This window comes from Alosa sapidissima, chromosome 8 (genome assembly GCF_018492685.1).
Source record: "Alosa sapidissima isolate fAloSap1 chromosome 8, fAloSap1.pri, whole genome shotgun sequence".
In the NCBI taxonomy this organism is placed as follows: domain Eukaryota; kingdom Metazoa; phylum Chordata; class Actinopteri; order Clupeiformes; family Clupeidae; genus Alosa; species Alosa sapidissima.
Genome location: NC_055964.1, coordinates 36,058,350 through 36,076,760, shown reverse-complemented (window position 1 = coordinate 36,076,760; position 18,411 = coordinate 36,058,350). Strand labels below are relative to the sequence as shown.

At 43.2% G+C, this 18,411-nt stretch overlaps 1 protein-coding gene across 2 annotated transcripts in view; it reads left to right on the top strand.

The window, feature by feature from the left end:
- Nucleotides 1-18,411, top strand: part of phf19 (PHD finger protein 19) — a 47,327-nt gene that overhangs the window by 7,513 nt on the left and 21,403 nt on the right. The window contains exons 5-11 of one of the 2 annotated variants that reach the window (XM_042100578.1): nucleotides 1,424-1,518; nucleotides 2,311-2,459; nucleotides 3,082-3,177; nucleotides 7,565-7,633; nucleotides 10,941-11,061; nucleotides 13,996-14,063; nucleotides 16,333-16,479. In XM_042100578.1, the coding sequence (XP_041956512.1) occupies nucleotides 1,424-1,518; nucleotides 2,311-2,459; nucleotides 3,082-3,177; nucleotides 7,565-7,633; nucleotides 10,941-11,061; nucleotides 13,996-14,063; nucleotides 16,333-16,479 (745 nt within the window). Of the gene's footprint in view, nucleotides 1-1,423; nucleotides 1,519-2,310; nucleotides 2,460-2,678; nucleotides 2,709-3,081; nucleotides 3,178-7,564; nucleotides 7,634-10,940; nucleotides 11,062-13,995; nucleotides 14,064-16,332; nucleotides 16,480-18,411 lie in introns of those variants that run through there. The other variant, XM_042100579.1, reaches the window with a different exon arrangement.

The following is an 18,411-nucleotide window of genomic DNA, read 5'->3' as shown; positions in this document are numbered from 1 at the left end:
AGAAACACTGCTCTAGATGGAGCCCCACACAGTACAGGGACACACTCACACTCCCTTACAAAATGTAAATTTTTGCAGCAGATTTGAAGCAAACTAGTGGGTGACTTGTGGGAGTTCACTAGAAAATATTGCCAGAAGTTTGCCAGTGTTGACCAGCAAAGTTCCGGCAACAATGACAAGTTTTGCCACTAGTGGAAAATGTGTTCGCCAGTGAAATGCCACTAGTGGAAAATGTGTTCGCCAGTGAAATGCCACTTCACTTAGCCAATAATGGCAAACTTCCAGTGAATTTCTGGTGACAAACCTAATTTGCATAATGACATTGCTGCAAATTTGCTGCAACATTACCAAAAGTTAACCGCAACTATTTGCCAGAAACCTAATTTGCATGTGAAAATATGACCTTGCCGCAAATTTTGCGGCAACTGTTCGCTAGAAACCTGACATTTCTGTAAGGGCTCTACATGGACACACACACACTTTACATTGACCCCCACACACTGTACATGAACACACACCAAATGAATGTTGTAGAGTGGGGTCTATCTGCTGGCCGGCTAATGTAATGACAGTAATGACACGCATGTACATGCGTGCATGCTCACACACACACACACACACACTCTCACAGCCTGGTCAGTAGATTTGACACGGACCCCGCCACTTCACCAGGCCTGATTAGCACACATGCTCATGAGCTCATGAATATTCATGCCGGTGGTGTGTGACCCATTACCCCTGCAGCACGACGCAAAACACTTAGTAAACAACAACATCAGTCACAGCAAAACACTTAGTAAACAACAACATCAGCCACAGCAAAATACTTAGTAAACAACAACATCAGTCACAGCAAAACACTTAGTAAACAACAGTCACAGCAAAACACTTAGTAAACAACATCAGTCACAGCCAAACACTTATTAAACAACAGTCACAGCAAAACACTTAGTAAACAACAACATCAGCCACAGCAAAACACTTAGTAAACAACAACAACATCAGTCACAGCAAAACACTTACTGTAGTAAACAACATCAGTCACAGCAAAACACTTAGTAAACAACAACATCAGTCACTACATCACAGGTCTGATTATTACAATCACAGCAGCCATTACAGGTCTGATTATTACAGGTCTAATTTACCGTAAATAATGTAATGCTATAAACAACATCAATGGCCTTTTTAATGTGATAATCAGTAAAGTTCTATGCCAGAAAACCTTCTGTAATAAACAGCATTAATTAAACAGTCAGTGATTTTTGTGGTTTGTTTTGTTAGGAATGTGTCTACTGCAACACTGGAAACATTCTAGAGTGTAATCACTAAGCAGAAACACTTTTAATCATTTAAAATACGTAAGTGATTAAACACACGTAAGTGATTGTTTATTGTTCTCCCCCCCCCGGTCGTCTCCAAGGTTACCACCAGCAGTGCCACCTGCCCCCTGTAGAGAGTTCTGCAGATGTGTCCCCCTGGTTCTGCAGGAAGTGCATCTTTGCCCTGGCTGTGAGGGTGAGGATCGCACACACACACACACACACACACACACACACGCACATGTAAACACACACGCACACACACACACACACACGCACATGTAAACACACACGCACACACACACACACACACACACACACACGCACATGTAAACACACACGCACACACACACACGCACATGTAAACACACACACACACACACACGCACATATAAACACGTACACACACACACACACATACACACACCAGTGTTTCCCACAGAATTTAATTCCATTTGTGGTGGTTGGTATACAGAATTAATTTGAATACAACCGTTTTTAACGAATTAGCACAGCGTGGTTATGATCAATGTATGGGAAACGCTGCACACACACACACACATACGCACATACACACACACACAAGCATGCACACAAACACAAACACACACACACACATACACTCACACACACACACACATACACACATACACCCATCACATTAATCAAGGGATCTGCCATCTCTTAAAATGTCACACACACAATCGTTGGGTCCATACAACACAACACACTGATACGCACAGATTTCATTGCTTGATGGAAAAGCCCGTGTGAGAGATCTCAGGGCTTAAAGTATTCAGGCACCGTGCCTAAATTCAGGCGTGAGCTGGTATGCTCAAGATTTGAAAATAGGCAATGAGACTACAGTATATATGATGTTCTCATAAATGTCTGATAACTTCAGGCACAGACATTTTTATTGCTTTAAGCCCTGAGATCTGATTGTCTCTGTTAGTGGTCTAGTAGTTGTTGTTTGTCCTCCACACAGAAAGGGGGCGCTCTGAAGAAGGGCCCCATTGCCAGAGCACTGCAGGCCATGAAGCAGGTGCTGGCCTACAACCCAGAGGAGCTGGACTGGGACTCACTGCACCGCACCAACCACCAACAGTGCTACTGCTACTGTGGAGGACCTGGAGAGTGAGTGGTACACACACACACACACACACACACACACACACACACACACACCACCAACAGTGCTACTGCTACTATGGAAGGCCTGGAGAGTGGGTGGTACACACACACACACACACACACACACACACACACCACCAACAGTGCTACTGCTACTATGGAAGGCCTGGAGAGTGGGTGGTACACACACACACACACACACACACACACACACCACCAACAGTGCTACTGCTACTGTGGAGGGCCTGGAGAGTGGGTGGTACACACACACACACACACACACACACACACACACACACACACACTTCACACTTCACTAGTCTTCACGACCACTGATTTGTACTAGTTTTATGTAATAGTCTTCAACTTGTCATTATGGTCATTATGGTACCTGAAGATGCTGCAGTGCTTGAAGTGTGAGCAGTGGTTCCACGAGTGTGTCTGTCTGTGTGTGTGTGTGTGTCTGTGTGTGTGTGTGTGTCTGTGTCTGTGTGTGTGTGTGTCTGTGTGTGTGAGTGTGTGTGTGAGAGTGTGTGTGTGTGTGTGTGTGTGTGTGAGAGTGTGTGTGTGTGAGAGTGTGTGTGTGTGTGAGTGTGTGTTTAATCTGCGCTGTGCCCTTGTGCAGGTGGTACCTGAAGATGCTGCAGTGCTTCAAGTGTGAGCAGTGGTTCCACGAGGCCTGCATCCAGTGCCTGCAGGAGTCCATGATGTTCGGAGACAGGTAGGACAACGACAACAACAATGATGACAGCAACAACAACAACAACAACAAACAGCTTGCTTTTATAAAGCGCTTTATCAAGGCCCCCAAAGAGCTTTACAGTGAAGAAGGATTGGTCAGACGTTTGGTCAGCACTGTGATGGTGGTGGGGGCAACGCTACGTACGTTTGGTCAGCACTGTGATGGTGGTGGGGGCAACGCTACGTACGTTTGGTCAGTACGCTACGTACGTTTGGTCAGTACGCTACGTACGTTTGGTCAGTACGCTACGTACGTTTGGTCAGTACGCTACGTACGTTTGGTCAGTACGCTACATACGTTTGGTCAGTACTGTGATGGTGGTGGGGAGAAAACGTTTTTTGAATAGGTCTTGTGTCCAGTTCAGCGATCTGTATCCGCAGCCCGATGGAAACAGTGTGGACACTTGGTTCAGAGGGTGGTCTGAGTCAGCGGCTATTGTGCGTGCTAGGCGTGTGATGTAATTTATGTCTGATAGGCTGGGAGTGGGGAGGCTGATGATCATGGTGGCAGTGTGTGTGTGTGTTTTTTTGCAGGTGATCATGGTGGCAGTGTGTGTGTGTGTGTGTGTTTTTGCAGGTGATCATGGTGGCAGTGTGTGTGTGTGTGTGTTTTTGCAGGTGATCATGGTGGCAGTGTGTGTGTGAGTGTTTTTGCAGGTGATCATGGTGGCAGTGTGTGTGTGTGTGTTTTTGTAGGTGATCATGGTGGCAGTGTGTGTGTGTGTTTTTGCAGGTGATGGTTAGCATTGTCAAGAAACAGGGGGAGCAGCACAGCAGGGGGGGGGGGGGGGGGGGGGGGGCGATGCTTTTGTACGAGGAGGTTCACGACCACTGATTTGTACTAGTTTTTTGTAATAGTCTTCACGACCACTGATTTGTACTAGTTTTCGTGCGTGTGTGTGTGTGTGCGTGCGTGTGTGTGTGTGTGGTGAATATAAAGGTCAAATATATACAGGTGTTCAAACAGAAAGTATGAGAAAACCCTTGTGAATATAAATTTCACAACCCTTGTGAAAACAAATGAAATATATACTGTAAGGAACATTCAGGGATCAGGAACAACAATGGAACTGAGTCTCTGAACAGCTTCATCCTTGTCTAACATAGTGTCTTCAATCTCAAGCTTCATCCTCGTCTAACATAGCTTTTCATACTCAAGCTTTATCCTCGTCTAACATAGCGTCTTCAATCTTAAGCTTTATCCTTTAACATAGCTTTTCATTATCAAGCTTTATCCTCGTCTAACGTAGCTTTTCATACTCAAGCTTTATCCTTAACATAGCTTTTCATTATCAAGCTTTATCCTTGTCTAACATAGCGTCTTCATTCTCAAGGATTGCTCCTTTATGTCAAATCAAATCAAAACAAATCAACTGTGTTAGAAGAGGCAGGCAAGTGGCCATTGAGAAGAGAATGCATCCATTAGAGATGTAGAATACTGCTGCTATGAAAACAGGATATTGATAGACCTCAAACAATGATGACTAGTGCAGTGCCCGTTCAAACATGCCATTCCTGAAGAAAACCCGTAGCTCAGTACATGCCCACAGGTATGCCTGCTTTAAAAATAGGATGATAGGGAAACATCATTCCAGCTAAGCATTCAATAATGAATACTGAATATTATAATATATTAGCCTATAAATAATGTGGCCTCTAATACATGTGTAGCCTAATAAATGTAGGCATGGCTGCATGTGACATTTCTACAGATCAGAATGACATAAGTCTAACAACTGTTTTGAGTTAAGTGTGTACTGAATACCTTCCTAATGCTATTCGAAGCATCAGTTTATTGCACATACTTTTATTTTGAGTCACTACATACCCGTGTTTGATGGCGTGATAAGTGACGTCGCTCAGTCTGCAACTTGTCTAACGTTAGCTATGTGGCATTATCCTATCGCTCGTTTCAATTTGGGACCTTGCTGTCAGAATTGTCGTTTGTTTAGTCAAAGTCTCAAGTCCAAAGTAGCCTGGGCTATTCGAAGCGTCAGTTTATTGCACATACTTTTATTTTGAGTGGTCACTACATACCCGTGTTTGTTGGCGTGTTGCAAAATCCGCGTAATCATTTTATGCAAGCAAACTGCATACAGGGAGTCTTTATTGTTGAGGTCAGACATGATAATCATCTTGCATCTTAACCCACAAGCGGTTCCCGAGTAGCCTAATCCGTAATTGCGACTATCATCAAAGTGAGACCTAGCTACTGTCAGTACACGATCCATGGGGTGGAGCTCCCCTGAAACTGGCCCCCTTGGAAACAGTGCAGTGCAGCGATAAACGTCCTACGTAAATAAGCATATTTTGAAATATGCATTCAAAAATCTTTAAAATCGAGAGTGCACACCTTTGTGCCACGCGCGAGCCACATACAAAATCTTAGGTCAGTCTGACAAGCGGTCAGCGAGATATGCGTGCCACAGACACACAGACAGACGCTTCTTGCTTTATAGATAGATGACATCAAACGCACACGCACACACACACACACACACAACTGTAGAGCCAAACTATGATGATGACATCAAACACATACACACACACACACAACTGTAGAGCCAAACTATGATGATGACATCAAACACACACACACACACACAACTGTAGAGCCAAACTATGATGATGACATCCATCAAACACACAAACACACACACACACACAGAACTGTAGAGCCAAACTATGATGATGGGATTGAAAGAAAAGACAGCAGATACATAAAAATGCTTGAACACCCAGCTTTGTATGTGTGTAAAGCAGGAAGATGACTTTCACACATGTTGGCACTGAGGAGGAAACTTCAGGGAACACAGATAGCGTTCCAGTAGATGGCTGAATACTGTGGAAAAAAGCAGCCATCCAAATGAACACTGTGTGTGTGTACGTGTGTGTGTGTGTGTGTGTGTGTGTGTGAAGCTGTGCGTGGTGTGTGTGACAGGTTGCAGAGAGACCGAAGGCTGTGATTTCATTATTTATCAGGAGTATCCTTGGCAGACTTTGGAGACTGCTCTTGTCTCTTTCTGTCTCTTTGTGAGTATGTGTGTGTGGGTGTGTTTTTGTGTCTTGTGTGTTTTATGTGTTTTTCTGTATGTGTTTGAGAAGTGAGTGAGGTACTGTCCACATGAAAACGACGAAAACAGTATTTTTGTGAAAACGGTAACGTTTTGTTTTGGCCTTTTGTCCACACAACAACGGATTTTAGGTGCCTGAAAATGCACTTTTTCAAAAAGGGGTTCCAGAGTCTGGGATATTTTGAAAACGCCACCCTAACTTTCTACTTGACTCCTTACGAGACATCCCAAACAGTCAGAATCTGTAAGCCAGCTGGTCACATTCAAATGTTTTTCTTTTCCCCATCATGACTACAGGGCTCCAGGCCACCAGATGGACCATTACGACCAACATTTGAGAGTGTGTGACCAGTAAATTTGCCTCCTTTTTTTTTTACACATTAAAAGTGGAAGAGGTTCGGAATCTGTGGCAGGCCAATGAGTGTGGGAAGGATAAGGAATGGCCTCTGAGTGGCTAATGTGTGGAGGAGGAGGGTCCTAGAGATAATCGAGCACACATACTGTAAACGTCTGTGGGAAGGAGACGGGCATCACAACCTGCTACGTGCGTCTGAACAATGAGCAGGCGAACAGACTCGTTCCTCCAGCCAGCAGCTAGTGTGCTAGTCAAAGTCTACAGTGTCACAATCAGATGATTATTCATAGGGGTGTCACGATTTCGATTTTAAGTTTTAGAGTTTTCATGTGGACGAGGTCATTCCTAAAAACTATGCCATGTGGACACAGAACATTTCTGAAAACGGAAAGAAAAAATATTGTTTTCAAAACCTTTCATTCTCGTGTGGACGGGGTCTGATACAGTGACAATGTGTGTTTGAGGAAAAGCCACAGGATGCAGCCGCCTCAAATACCATTTATTCAGGCTTTACTGCTGCTGTGTGTGTGTGTGTGTGTGTGTGTTTACTGCCAGAATGTGTGTGTGTTTACTGCCTGAATGTGTAAATGTGTCTGTCTCTCTCATTAATCATTTTTTTCACTCATAATCAGTTTTTTGTCTTCTCTCTCTCTCCCTCTCCCCCCCTCTCTCCCTCTCTCTCCCTCTCTCTCTCTCCCTCTCTCTCTCCCCCCCTCTCCCTCTCTCTCCCCTCTCCCTCTCTCTCTCTCCCTCTCTCTCCCCTCCCCCTCTCCCCCTCTCTCCCTCTCTCTCCCTCTCTCTCTCTCCCTCTCTCTCTCCCCCCCTCTCCCTCTCTCTCCCCTCCCCCTCTCCCTCTCTCTCCCCTCCCCCTCTCTCTCCCTCTCTCTCTCTCTCTCTCTCTCCCTCCCTCTCTCTCCCTCCCTCTCTCTCTCTCTCAGGTTCTACCTGTTCATCTGTGCCGTGTGCAATAAAGGAGTGGAGTACATCAAGCGGCTGGCGCTCAGATGGTGGGTGGACACACACACACACACACATTTTATATACTTTATTTGATTCCACTTTGGGAAGCCGTGGCCTACTGGTTAGCACTTGGGACTTGTAACCGGAGGGTTGCCGGTTTGAACCCCGACCAGTAGGCACGGCTGAAACGCCCTTGAGCAAGGCACCTAACCCCTCACTGCTCCCCGAGCGCCGCTGTTGATGCAGGCAGCTCACTGCGCCGGGATTAGTGTGTGCTTCACCTCACTGTGTGTTCACTGTGTGCTGTGTGTGTTTCACTAAGTCACGGATTGGGATAAATGCAGAGACCAAATTTCCCTCACGGGATCAAAAGAGTATATATACTTATATACTTATACGTATATACTTATACTTTACAAGTCAAGTTACATTAGGAATGGCTAAGGAACTGGGCTAGCATGTTGTGGGTTCAGTATGTATGGTGGCGTGGTAGCTTAGTGGCTAAGGAACTGGGCTAGCATGCTGTGGGTTCAGTATGTATGGTGGCGTGGTAGCGTAGTGGCTAAGGAACTGGGCTAGCATGCTGTGGGTTCAAGTCCTGGCTGCCACCGTTATGGCCTTGAGCATTTGAGGCACTTAACCCTGAGCTGCCCTGGTGATAATTACCCCTGAGCTGTCCTGGTGATAATGAACCCTGAGCTGCCCATGTAACAGCACACACACACACACACACACACACACACACACACACACACACACACCAGGGATGGAAATTAGCCACCCACCCCCCGCCAAATGCGGGTAGTTTTGTGAACTGGCGGGTGTATTTGGTCAATTTACCAGCCACTGTGGCGGGTAAATAGAGTTAGCATACCACAAATAGTCAGATCCGGACTAATTTTTATACTTATTGACAGTTAAAAATAAGAAAGTGTCTGTAGGGATCATGTGTTACCAGCCTATAAGGGTAAATCGCGCTGATTTGAAGTTCTACAACAACTAGTGAGCCGCCGCCCGCAGCATAGCCTAGTCACTGGTGCAGTGCTTCACTTTGCCAATACCATTAAGAAACTGTCACTATGCTCTCATGTACCACTGCTAGTTTATTTGAGGAAGACTGCATAAACATAAATCTAGTGATATCGGTGGATCTGCGCTGTATCTTCAGACTAATATTCTTGCGAATAGTTCTCTTTTGAAGTGGCCCGTAACGTTAGTTTTTTTTATCCGTCCCGCAACACATTCACGGAAAACTATATGACACGCTGCTATTTAGATGAGGAAGACAGACGGACATCTCCACACCCATTCGTCGTGGTGGAATATGAAATATCTCACAAACATTTCATTCAAGAAATTACAAACCGGATATCAGAATAAACAGCAGAACTTACCGAACACAAAGGTGTAAAGCATTCCGTTATGCAATTAGCTGTTCCGGAGTAATCCGGTTTTGAAATTGAAGCAAATGTCTACAAGGTCTCCAACTTTGGGCTTTTGTAATACATGATAAGGCCAAATACAAAATAAATGTTAACAATATCACCTAGATAACTGTAAATATTAAAACCAGAATTTTTCAATAGTTTCACAAAATGCTAAGCATGCATACGTTTCTTAAAGCTGAGCTGTGCTTAAATTGTTCAGTGCATGATTTTATAACAGGCCAAATAGAAAATAATGAATGTTAAATATAGCCTTGATACCTGTAAATATTCAAATCGATGATGTACAGTATAGTTAGATCAAGTTGGAGAGTTGGATTATCTGCTCCAGAACTCACACAAACAGTCGGAGCCACACCACTTTTATGACAAGACACTATGGCATATGAATGTGGTTCTGTTGACCTTTAGTTTTGTTGCTACTGTGCTTGGAGGACAGCTGGTAAGTTTAGGGCAAAATTCAGCACATTTTAGTCGCATCGCAATAATGCCAATAACCGTGATCATTTTAGGTAGCCTACTATAATCATGATATCATATTTTCATGCCATTTCTCTAGTGGCTGGTAAAAATGTTGAGTGCACGGTGGCAGGTGGAAATAATATATTTATTTTTCATCCCTGATACACACACACACCATTATACAAGTTCTCTGTGTTGTAACAGCACACACACACACACACACACACACACACACACACACACACACACACCCCATTATAAAAGTTCTCTGTATTGTAACAACACTTTACCTTGATCTGTGGTTCCAGCCATGGCAAGAGATCTTTGAATGGGAGATAATCACGTCTTGAAAGTCTTTGAAAAGTCTTAAAAATCTTAAATTTGAAGTTTAAAGAAGGTGTGCAAACCCTGTAAAGCGCCTAGTCATACACCTGCACCTCAGATCACACACACACACACACACACACATATACACATACATACATACAGGCACGCACACACAAACACACCGAGGCGAAGGTTAGTTGGTTGTCGAGAATGACTCCTAAATTTGTTGCAGTCCTGGTAGGTGCAACAGACAGGGAGTCAATTTTGATGTTGATGTCGTGGTGTATGGTAGGTTTAGCTGGGAGGACCAACAGTTCAGTTTTTGAGAGGTTCAGCTGGAGGTGGTGTGCCTTCATCCATGTATCTATGTATGAGAGGCAATCCGAGATCCGTGCTGAAACCAAGGGGTCATCAGGTGGAAAAGACAGATAGAGCTGTGTGTCGTCTGCATAGCAGTGGTATGAGAAGCCATGCGAACGGATAATCTGTCCCAAGGAGGTGGTGTAGATAGCAAAGAGAAGGGGGCCCAGCACTGAGCCCTGGGGGACCCCTGTGGTGAGATAGTGAGGTGCAGATAGCTGTCCAAGCCAAGAAACATTAAACAAATGTCCTGTGAGGTAGGATTCAAACCAGGAGAGAGCAGAGCCGGAGATTCCCATGTTAATTTACCCTCTCTGAGTATACCTGTCCCTTTCTGTTCTCACATGAGATAAGGGTTTACCTGTAGGCCTGTCTCTCTGTTCTCACCTGAGATAAGGGTTTACCTGTGTGTGTCTCTCTATTCTCACCTGAGAGAAGGGTTTACCTGTAGACCTGTCTCTCTGTTCTCACCTGAGATAAGGGTTTACCTGTAGACCTGTCTCTCTGTTCTCACCTGAGATAAGGGTTTACCTGTATGCCTGTCTCTCTGTTCTCACCTGAGAGAAGGTTCACCTGTGTGTGTGTCTCTCTGTTCTCACCTGGGAGAAGGTTTACCTGTCTCTCTGTTCTCACCTGAGATAAGGGTTTACCTGTGTGTGTGTCTCTGTTCTCACCTGGGAGAAGGTTCACCTGTGTGTGTGTCTCTGTTCTCACCTGGGAGAAGGTTGACCTGTGTGTGTGTCTCTCACCTGTTTGCCAGGGTGGATGTGGTCCACTTGGCGCTGTACAACCTGGGGGTGCAGAGCAAGAAGAAGTACTTTGAGCTGGAGGAAATCCTCAGCTTCATCAGCAGCAACCTGGAGCACTTCCAGCTGGGAAAGGTGGCACACTCCACACACACTCTACACACACTCAACACACACTACACACACACACACACTCTACACACATTCTACACACACTACACACACACTCTACACACACACTACACACACACACACTCTACACACACATTACACACACACTCTACACACACACTACACACACACACACACACACTACACACACACACTCTACACACACACTACACACACACTCTACACACACTCTACACACACTTCACACACACACATACTACACACTCTACACACACTTCACACACCCACATACTACACACTACACACACTTCACACACACATACTACACACTCTACACACACACACACACACACTCCATACACACACACACACACACACACACACACACACACACACTCTACACACATTCTACACACACTACACACACACTCTACACACACACACACACTCTACACACATTACACACACACTCTACACACACACTACACACACACACACACACACACACTACACACACACTCTACACACACTCTACACACACTTCACACACACACATACTACACACTCTACACACACTTCACACACACACATACTACACACACTTCACACACCCACATACTACACACTACACACACTTAACACACACATACTAAACACTCTACACACACTTCACACACAAATACTACACACTCTACACACACACACACACACACACACTCCATACACACTCCACACACACTCTACACACACTTCACACACACACACACACACACACACACACACACTACACACTCTACACACACACCACACTAGGGGTGGGTGATATGGACAAAAAATAATATCTCGATATTTTTTGTGATTTTGACGATAACGATAATTAGTCGATATCCTTTAAAAAAATGTTTTTGTTAAAGTCTGAGTTACTTTACAGCTCATTATTTATGAATAGCATCATTACAATAATAACCAGTAACCTAACCCAGGGGTGGGCAAACTTTTTGGCTCAAGGGCCACACTGGGTTTTGAAAATTGTCCGGCGGGCCGCACAACAACCACAACACAACACAATACATTTTTTATAGCCTATAATTTAGTATGACAAAATATTTCTTTTAAAATATGAATTGCTTAAAAATACTGCTAATTTTATGCTGTTTAACAAATGTATAAATTGTGCACTGTCGCTTTAAGACAGTCGCTTTAATTCACGTTTAATTCTGAATGATCTTCTGCCTGCCTCGCTATAGCTAGTGCTGTACCTACGGCTGGGCCCTCTCACAGTTTTTAAATGGTCAGTAGTGGGAACTACTGCTGCCTTCATGATTTCCTTTTAAAAGTTTCTTATAAGAAGGAGATATCAATTTTCAACAATGACAAGCCAGCTGGAACCTCTCTCCCTCTCGTGAGTGCAGACGCGTTCCCAATTAAATGGATCGCATGTTCACGTTAGATCTGCTGCAAAGGAGATAACTAAGAGTTAACTTAGTTTAACATGATGTTATCTCTATTTAACATGATGTTTTGACATTGACATTGTAAACGTTCTCTAAGGAGAGTGAAAAGCAGTTTGCAGTAAAGCTAACCAACGTCGTCTCTATCGCAGGAAAAAAAATAGAAATCCTCAGCGTGCCGGATGAAAGTGCTTGGCGGGCCGGATCCGGCCCGCGGGCCGCAGTTTGCCCACCCCTGACCTAACCTGTGACTTTTTAACCAAATCAACCAATGCATTGTCACTCTATGACACATTTCCAATTCTGCCCCCACTTGTGTGTGTGGCAATGACATGGTCTAGCCAGCTACATTGGAGAAGATGAATAGGCCTAACAGTTTCCTAAGAGAAAGTCTGAAGCTGAAGTTCCTTTCAAACCTTTACATAGGATTCACTGTAAAACTAAGAGCAGACCAACAGAGTAGCCTACATCTTAGTTATTTCCTTCTATGTTTTGTTTTAGAGCAATCACGTAGGCTAGCATTCCAAGTTACAGAATAGAAACTAGTGCGTTAGCTTATGGCTAATGTATATGAGAAATCCCATAGAGATGCTAACGGTTAGCATAATCGGTAAACATAGATATTTAGAGCGAACTTCAATCCATTTACAAAAGAGTAACATGAGAATAGTTATTTGTTTACAACTGACTATTAAAATACTCAAAGGCTAATGTTTTCTCTCCATATAATACCGTGTAGAAAAAAATGTGACTGTCTCATCAATGCTACTTGAACAGAAGTAGCCGCATAAAATCCCAAGTAGGCTACTCTCGCTGCACAAAATAAACATTAGGTTGCGTGGGACAACGTTGTGACGCACTAGTGATCACGTGACACTTGCTCTGCTGCACTTCTCCCGCATAGCCTACCTCCTGGGAATGTATGAGTCTTCAGTGCGTGATTTCGAGTGTTTTTTCCCCATAAGTAATTTAAATACTCGATAATGTAAATTTGCACATCGTTAAAACAACAATCACGATATTATCGCAAACGATATATATCGCCCACCCCTACACCACACACACTCTGCACACACTCCACACACTCTCTACACACATTTTACACACACTTCACACACACATACTACACACTCTACACACACACACACACACACACACACACACACACTCCATACACACTCCACACACACTCTACACACACACACTCTACACACTCTACTCACACTTCACACACACACACACTACACACTCTACACACACACACTCCACACACATTCTGATGCCTCTTACAGAGACAGTCTTCATGGAAAATGTTTGACAAGAACTTTGTTGAATTGTTTTCTGCTGGTTACCTTCCGAAGCTGAACGAACAGAACAAAACTTTTTTTTTTTCACTCTGCCGAGGTGGTAATTATGAATCAAAACATAACAGAGTTTGCCTTTGTGTGTGTGTGTGTGTGTGTGTGTGTGTGTTTTACATTCACAGCTTTCAAACACACCTCCTGCAGAGAGAGGACAACACATCCTGGATGCGCTCAACAACTATAAAACCAAGTAGGACACATTCATCTCCTTCCTTAGAGCTGTTAACTGTTTAAAACCAAGTAGGACACATTTCCAAATCCCATATTGTGTCCTTTAACTTTGTGTAGAATTAAAGTCCCACGCCTCCCACCTGGCAGGTTCCTCTGTGTGTAGAGTTAAAGTGTAGAGTTAAAGTGACCTCATGTCCTTGCAGGTTCCTCTGAGTGTAGAGTTAAAGTGTAGAGTTAAAGTGGCCTCATGTCTTGCAGGTTCCTCTGTGTGTAAAGTTAAAGTGTAGAGTTAAAGTGGCCTCATGTCTAGCAGGTTCCTCTGTGTGTAGAGTTAAAGTGTAGAGTTAAAGTGGCCTTATGTCCTTGCAGGTTCCTCTGTGTGTAGAGTTAGAGTGTAGAGTTAAAGTGTAGAGTTAAAGTGACCTCATGTCTTTGCAGGTTCCTCTGTGTGTAGAGTTAAAGTGTAGAGTTAAAGTAGCCTCATGTCTTGCAGGTTCCTCTGTGTGTAGAGTTAAAGTGTATAGTTAAAGTGACGTCATGTCCTTGCAGGTTCCTCTGTGTGTAGAGTTAAAGTGACCTCATGTCCTTGCAGGTTCCTCTGTGTGTAGAGTTAAAGTGACCTCATGTCCTTGCAGGTTCCTCTGTGTGTAGAGTTAAAGTGTAGAGTTAAAGTGTAGAGTTAAAGTGGCCTCATGTCTTGCAGGTTCCTCTGTGTGTAGAGTTAAAGTGTAGAGTTAAAGTGGCCTAATGTCTTGCAGGTTCCTCTGTGTGTAGAGTTAAAGTGTATAGTTAAAGTGACGTCATGTCCTTGCAGGTTCCTCTGTGTGTAGAGTTAAAGTAACCTCATGTCCTTGCAGGTTCCTCTGTGTGTAGAGTTAAAGTGCAGAGTTAAAGTGACCTCATGTCTTGCAGGTTCCTCTGTGTGTAGAGTTAAAGTGTAGAGTTAAAATGTAGAGTTAAAGTGTAGAGTTAAAGTGGCCTCATGTCTAGCAGGTTCCTCTGTGTGTAGAGTTAAAGTGTAGAGTTAAAGTTGCCTCATGTCCTTGCAGGTTCCTCTGTGTGTAGAGTTAGAGTGTAGAGTTAAAGTGTAGAGTTAAAGTGACCTCATTTCTTTGCAGGTTCCTCTGTGTGTAGAGTTAAAGTGTAGAGTTAAAATGTAGAGTTAAAGTGTAGAGTTAAAGTGGCCTCATGTCTAGCAGGTTCCTCTGTGTGTAGAGTTAAAGTGTAGAGTTAAAGTGGCCTCATGTCTTTGCAGGTTCCTCTGTGTGTAGAGTTAAAGTGTAGAGTTAAAGTGTAGAGTTAAAGTGACCTCATCTCTTTGCAGGTTCCTCTTTGTGTAGAGTTAAAGTGGCCTCATGTCTTGCAGGTTCCTCTGTGTGTAGAGTTAAAGTGTAGAGTTAAAGTGGCCTCATGTCTTGCAGGTTCCTCTGTGTGTAGAGTTAAAGTGTATAGTTAAAGTGATGTCATGTCCTTGCAGGTTCCTCTGTGTGTAGAGTTAAAGTAACCTCATGTCCTTGCAGGTTCCTCTGTGTGTAGAGTTAAAGTGCAGAGTTAAAGTGACCTCATGTCTTGCAGGTTCCTCTGTTTGTAGAGTTAAAGTGTAGAGTTAAAATGTAGAGTTAAAGTGTAGAGTTAAAGTGGCCTCATGTCTAGCAGGTTCCTCTGTGTGTAGAGTTAAAGTGTAGAGTTAAAGTTGCCTCATGTCCTTGCAGGTTCCTCTGTGTGTAGAGTTAGAGTGTAGAGTTAAAGTGTAGAGTTAAAGTGACCTCATTTCTTTGCAGGTTCCTCTGTGTGTAGAGTTAAAGTGTAGAGTTAAAGTGACCTCATTTCTTTGCAGGTTCCTCTGTGTGTAGAGTTAAAGTGTAGAGTTAAAATGTAGAGTTAAAGTGTAGAGTTAAAGTGGCCTCATGTCTAGCAGGTTCCTCTGTGTGTAGAGTTAAAGTGGCCTCATGTCTTGCAGGTTCCTTTGTGTGTAGAGTTAAAGTGTAGAGTTAAAGTGACCTCATGTCTTGCAGGTTCCTCTGTGTGTAGAGTTAAAGTGTAGAGTTAAAATGTAGAGTTAAAGTGTAGAGTTAAAGTGGCCTCATGTCTAGCAGGTTCCTCTGTGTGTAGAGTTAAAGTGTAGAGTTAAAATGGCCTCATGTCCTTGCAGGTTCCTCTGTGTGTAGAGTTAGAGTGTAGAGTTAGAGTGTAGAGTTAAAGTGTAGAGTTAAAGTGGCCTCGTGTCTTGCAGGTTCCTCTGTGTGTAGAGTTAAAGTGTAGAGTTAAAGTGGCCTCATGTCTTGCAGGTTCCTCTGCGGGAAGGAGATCAAGAAGAGGAAGTGCATTTTCCGCCTGCGCTCCCGAGTGCCCCCCAACCCCCCCTCCAAGCTGTTCCCCGAGAAGGCCCAGAGCGAGGGCCGGCGCGGACGCAAGAAGGGCAGCGGCCGCAACAGGTGCCCGTGACATCACTTCCTGCTATGGCGCGGTGTAGATTGTAGTAGGATCATTAATTTGCATGCAGCGAGCGCTGCGCAGATCTGTGATGCATGCTGGACTTTACACAATTCAAACATGCACACACACCACACATACACACACACACACACACACACACACACACACACACACTGCACAGATCCGACTCCATGAAGTCAAATGAGCCTGGTGTCAATCTCCCATGTTGAGGAACATTCCATATATATTAGGGCTGTCAAAAAAACGGATTAATTTCGATTAATTAATTTGAGAAAAAATAACTGATTAAAAAAATTAGTGCAGATTAATCAATTCCGTATGACCTTTGACCCCGAGCCGTTCTAGTCAGTAAAAATTAGACTGTAAAATGAAGGAGTGAGAAGAAAACGTGCTGCCTAGATCATTGATTCGAACATTTACTTTTAAAAAACGGCCTGATGGTGTTGATAAAAATAAAGTGTTGAAAATAAAGTCCTTTGCAATGTCTGCAAGTGTTGACATTGAGGGGAATGTTAATTTATTTTCATTGTGTCCCCTAGGTTATATCTGTGGCCTGAAATGCCTTGTATGTGAGAAAAAAAAACTTCTTCCCGAAGCACTTTTGAATTTATTTCCTCAGCATATTAGGTCATATCATAGATTATTATGGCCATTATTTGAACAGTGAAAATAATAATAAAAGAGTTTTTGAACTTTAATGTCACTAATGCTGATTATTCAATTATTCATTTGAATTTAAATATTTAAAATACTTTCACAGCAAAAATTATATATGCGATTAATTTAGATTAATTAATCACAGAGTATGTAATTAATTAGATTATTTTTTTTAATCGATTGACAGCCCTAATATATATATATATATATATATATATGTATGTATTAGCACTTTATAGGCCTAATAAATTCATATGGCCTAAAGCAAAAATAGACTTAATTAGGGCTGTCAAAATTAACACGTTAATAGCCGCAATTCATTTTGAAATACATAACGCGTTGCAAAATATTAACGCAATTAACACATTCTGTATTTTATCTTACTTCCTTTGTGGGGGGCTGATGTCACGTAACGTAAGCCGCAAAACCTGAAGCCGCAGGCCTGAGAGTTTATTTTACTGTCTCTGAGTTAGCTGAAGATGGAGAGGAACCGTGACGAGCTTGTAGGCAAAAAGTTTCAGTTTAAAAAGTTACTTGATGTTAAAAGCACAGTGATCAGTACTGCTGCTACCACCATACACATCACGCACTGTGCACAGGGCACCAAGCAACAGAGAAGGGGCATTTAGGAATATTTAGCCAATAAATAGTAGCTTTACTGCAAAACTGCTTTTTACTCTTGTTAGAGAACGTTTACAATGTCAAAATGCACCAACAGCATGTTACATAAAGATGATACTTTTCGGGTCCTCTCCATTATGATCCAACTTGAACGTTCTGCTACTCCATTTAATTGGGAACGCATCTGAACGTGCATGAGAGGGATAGGGAGAGTGGCAGGTTCCAGCTGACTAGTCAGTGTTGATAATTGAAAGACACTTATAAAAGGAAATCATGAAGGCAACAAAGACGAGGCCAGAGGAGATTGCGGATTTATCTGATTTCCACTACTGACCAGTTATAAACTGTGCGAGCCATGGCACTTTGACATACTGTAGGCTGCACTCACTTTGAGTTGGAAAATGGACAAAATATTGGATATGAAGAGTTGTCTTTGCCTTTGTGTAATGGAACTGGTGAGTCTTGAAGTCTTCAATAATTTGTTTACATTTAGCACATGATATTATGCCGATTGAAACACAATCCACTTAGCTAGGTGGCTACCAGGCTCATAATTCACTTTTAATTGCAAACAAAAAATGTCTAGCTAGCATCATGTCATTACATTTATTTCCAAAGGAATGAAAGCTGTA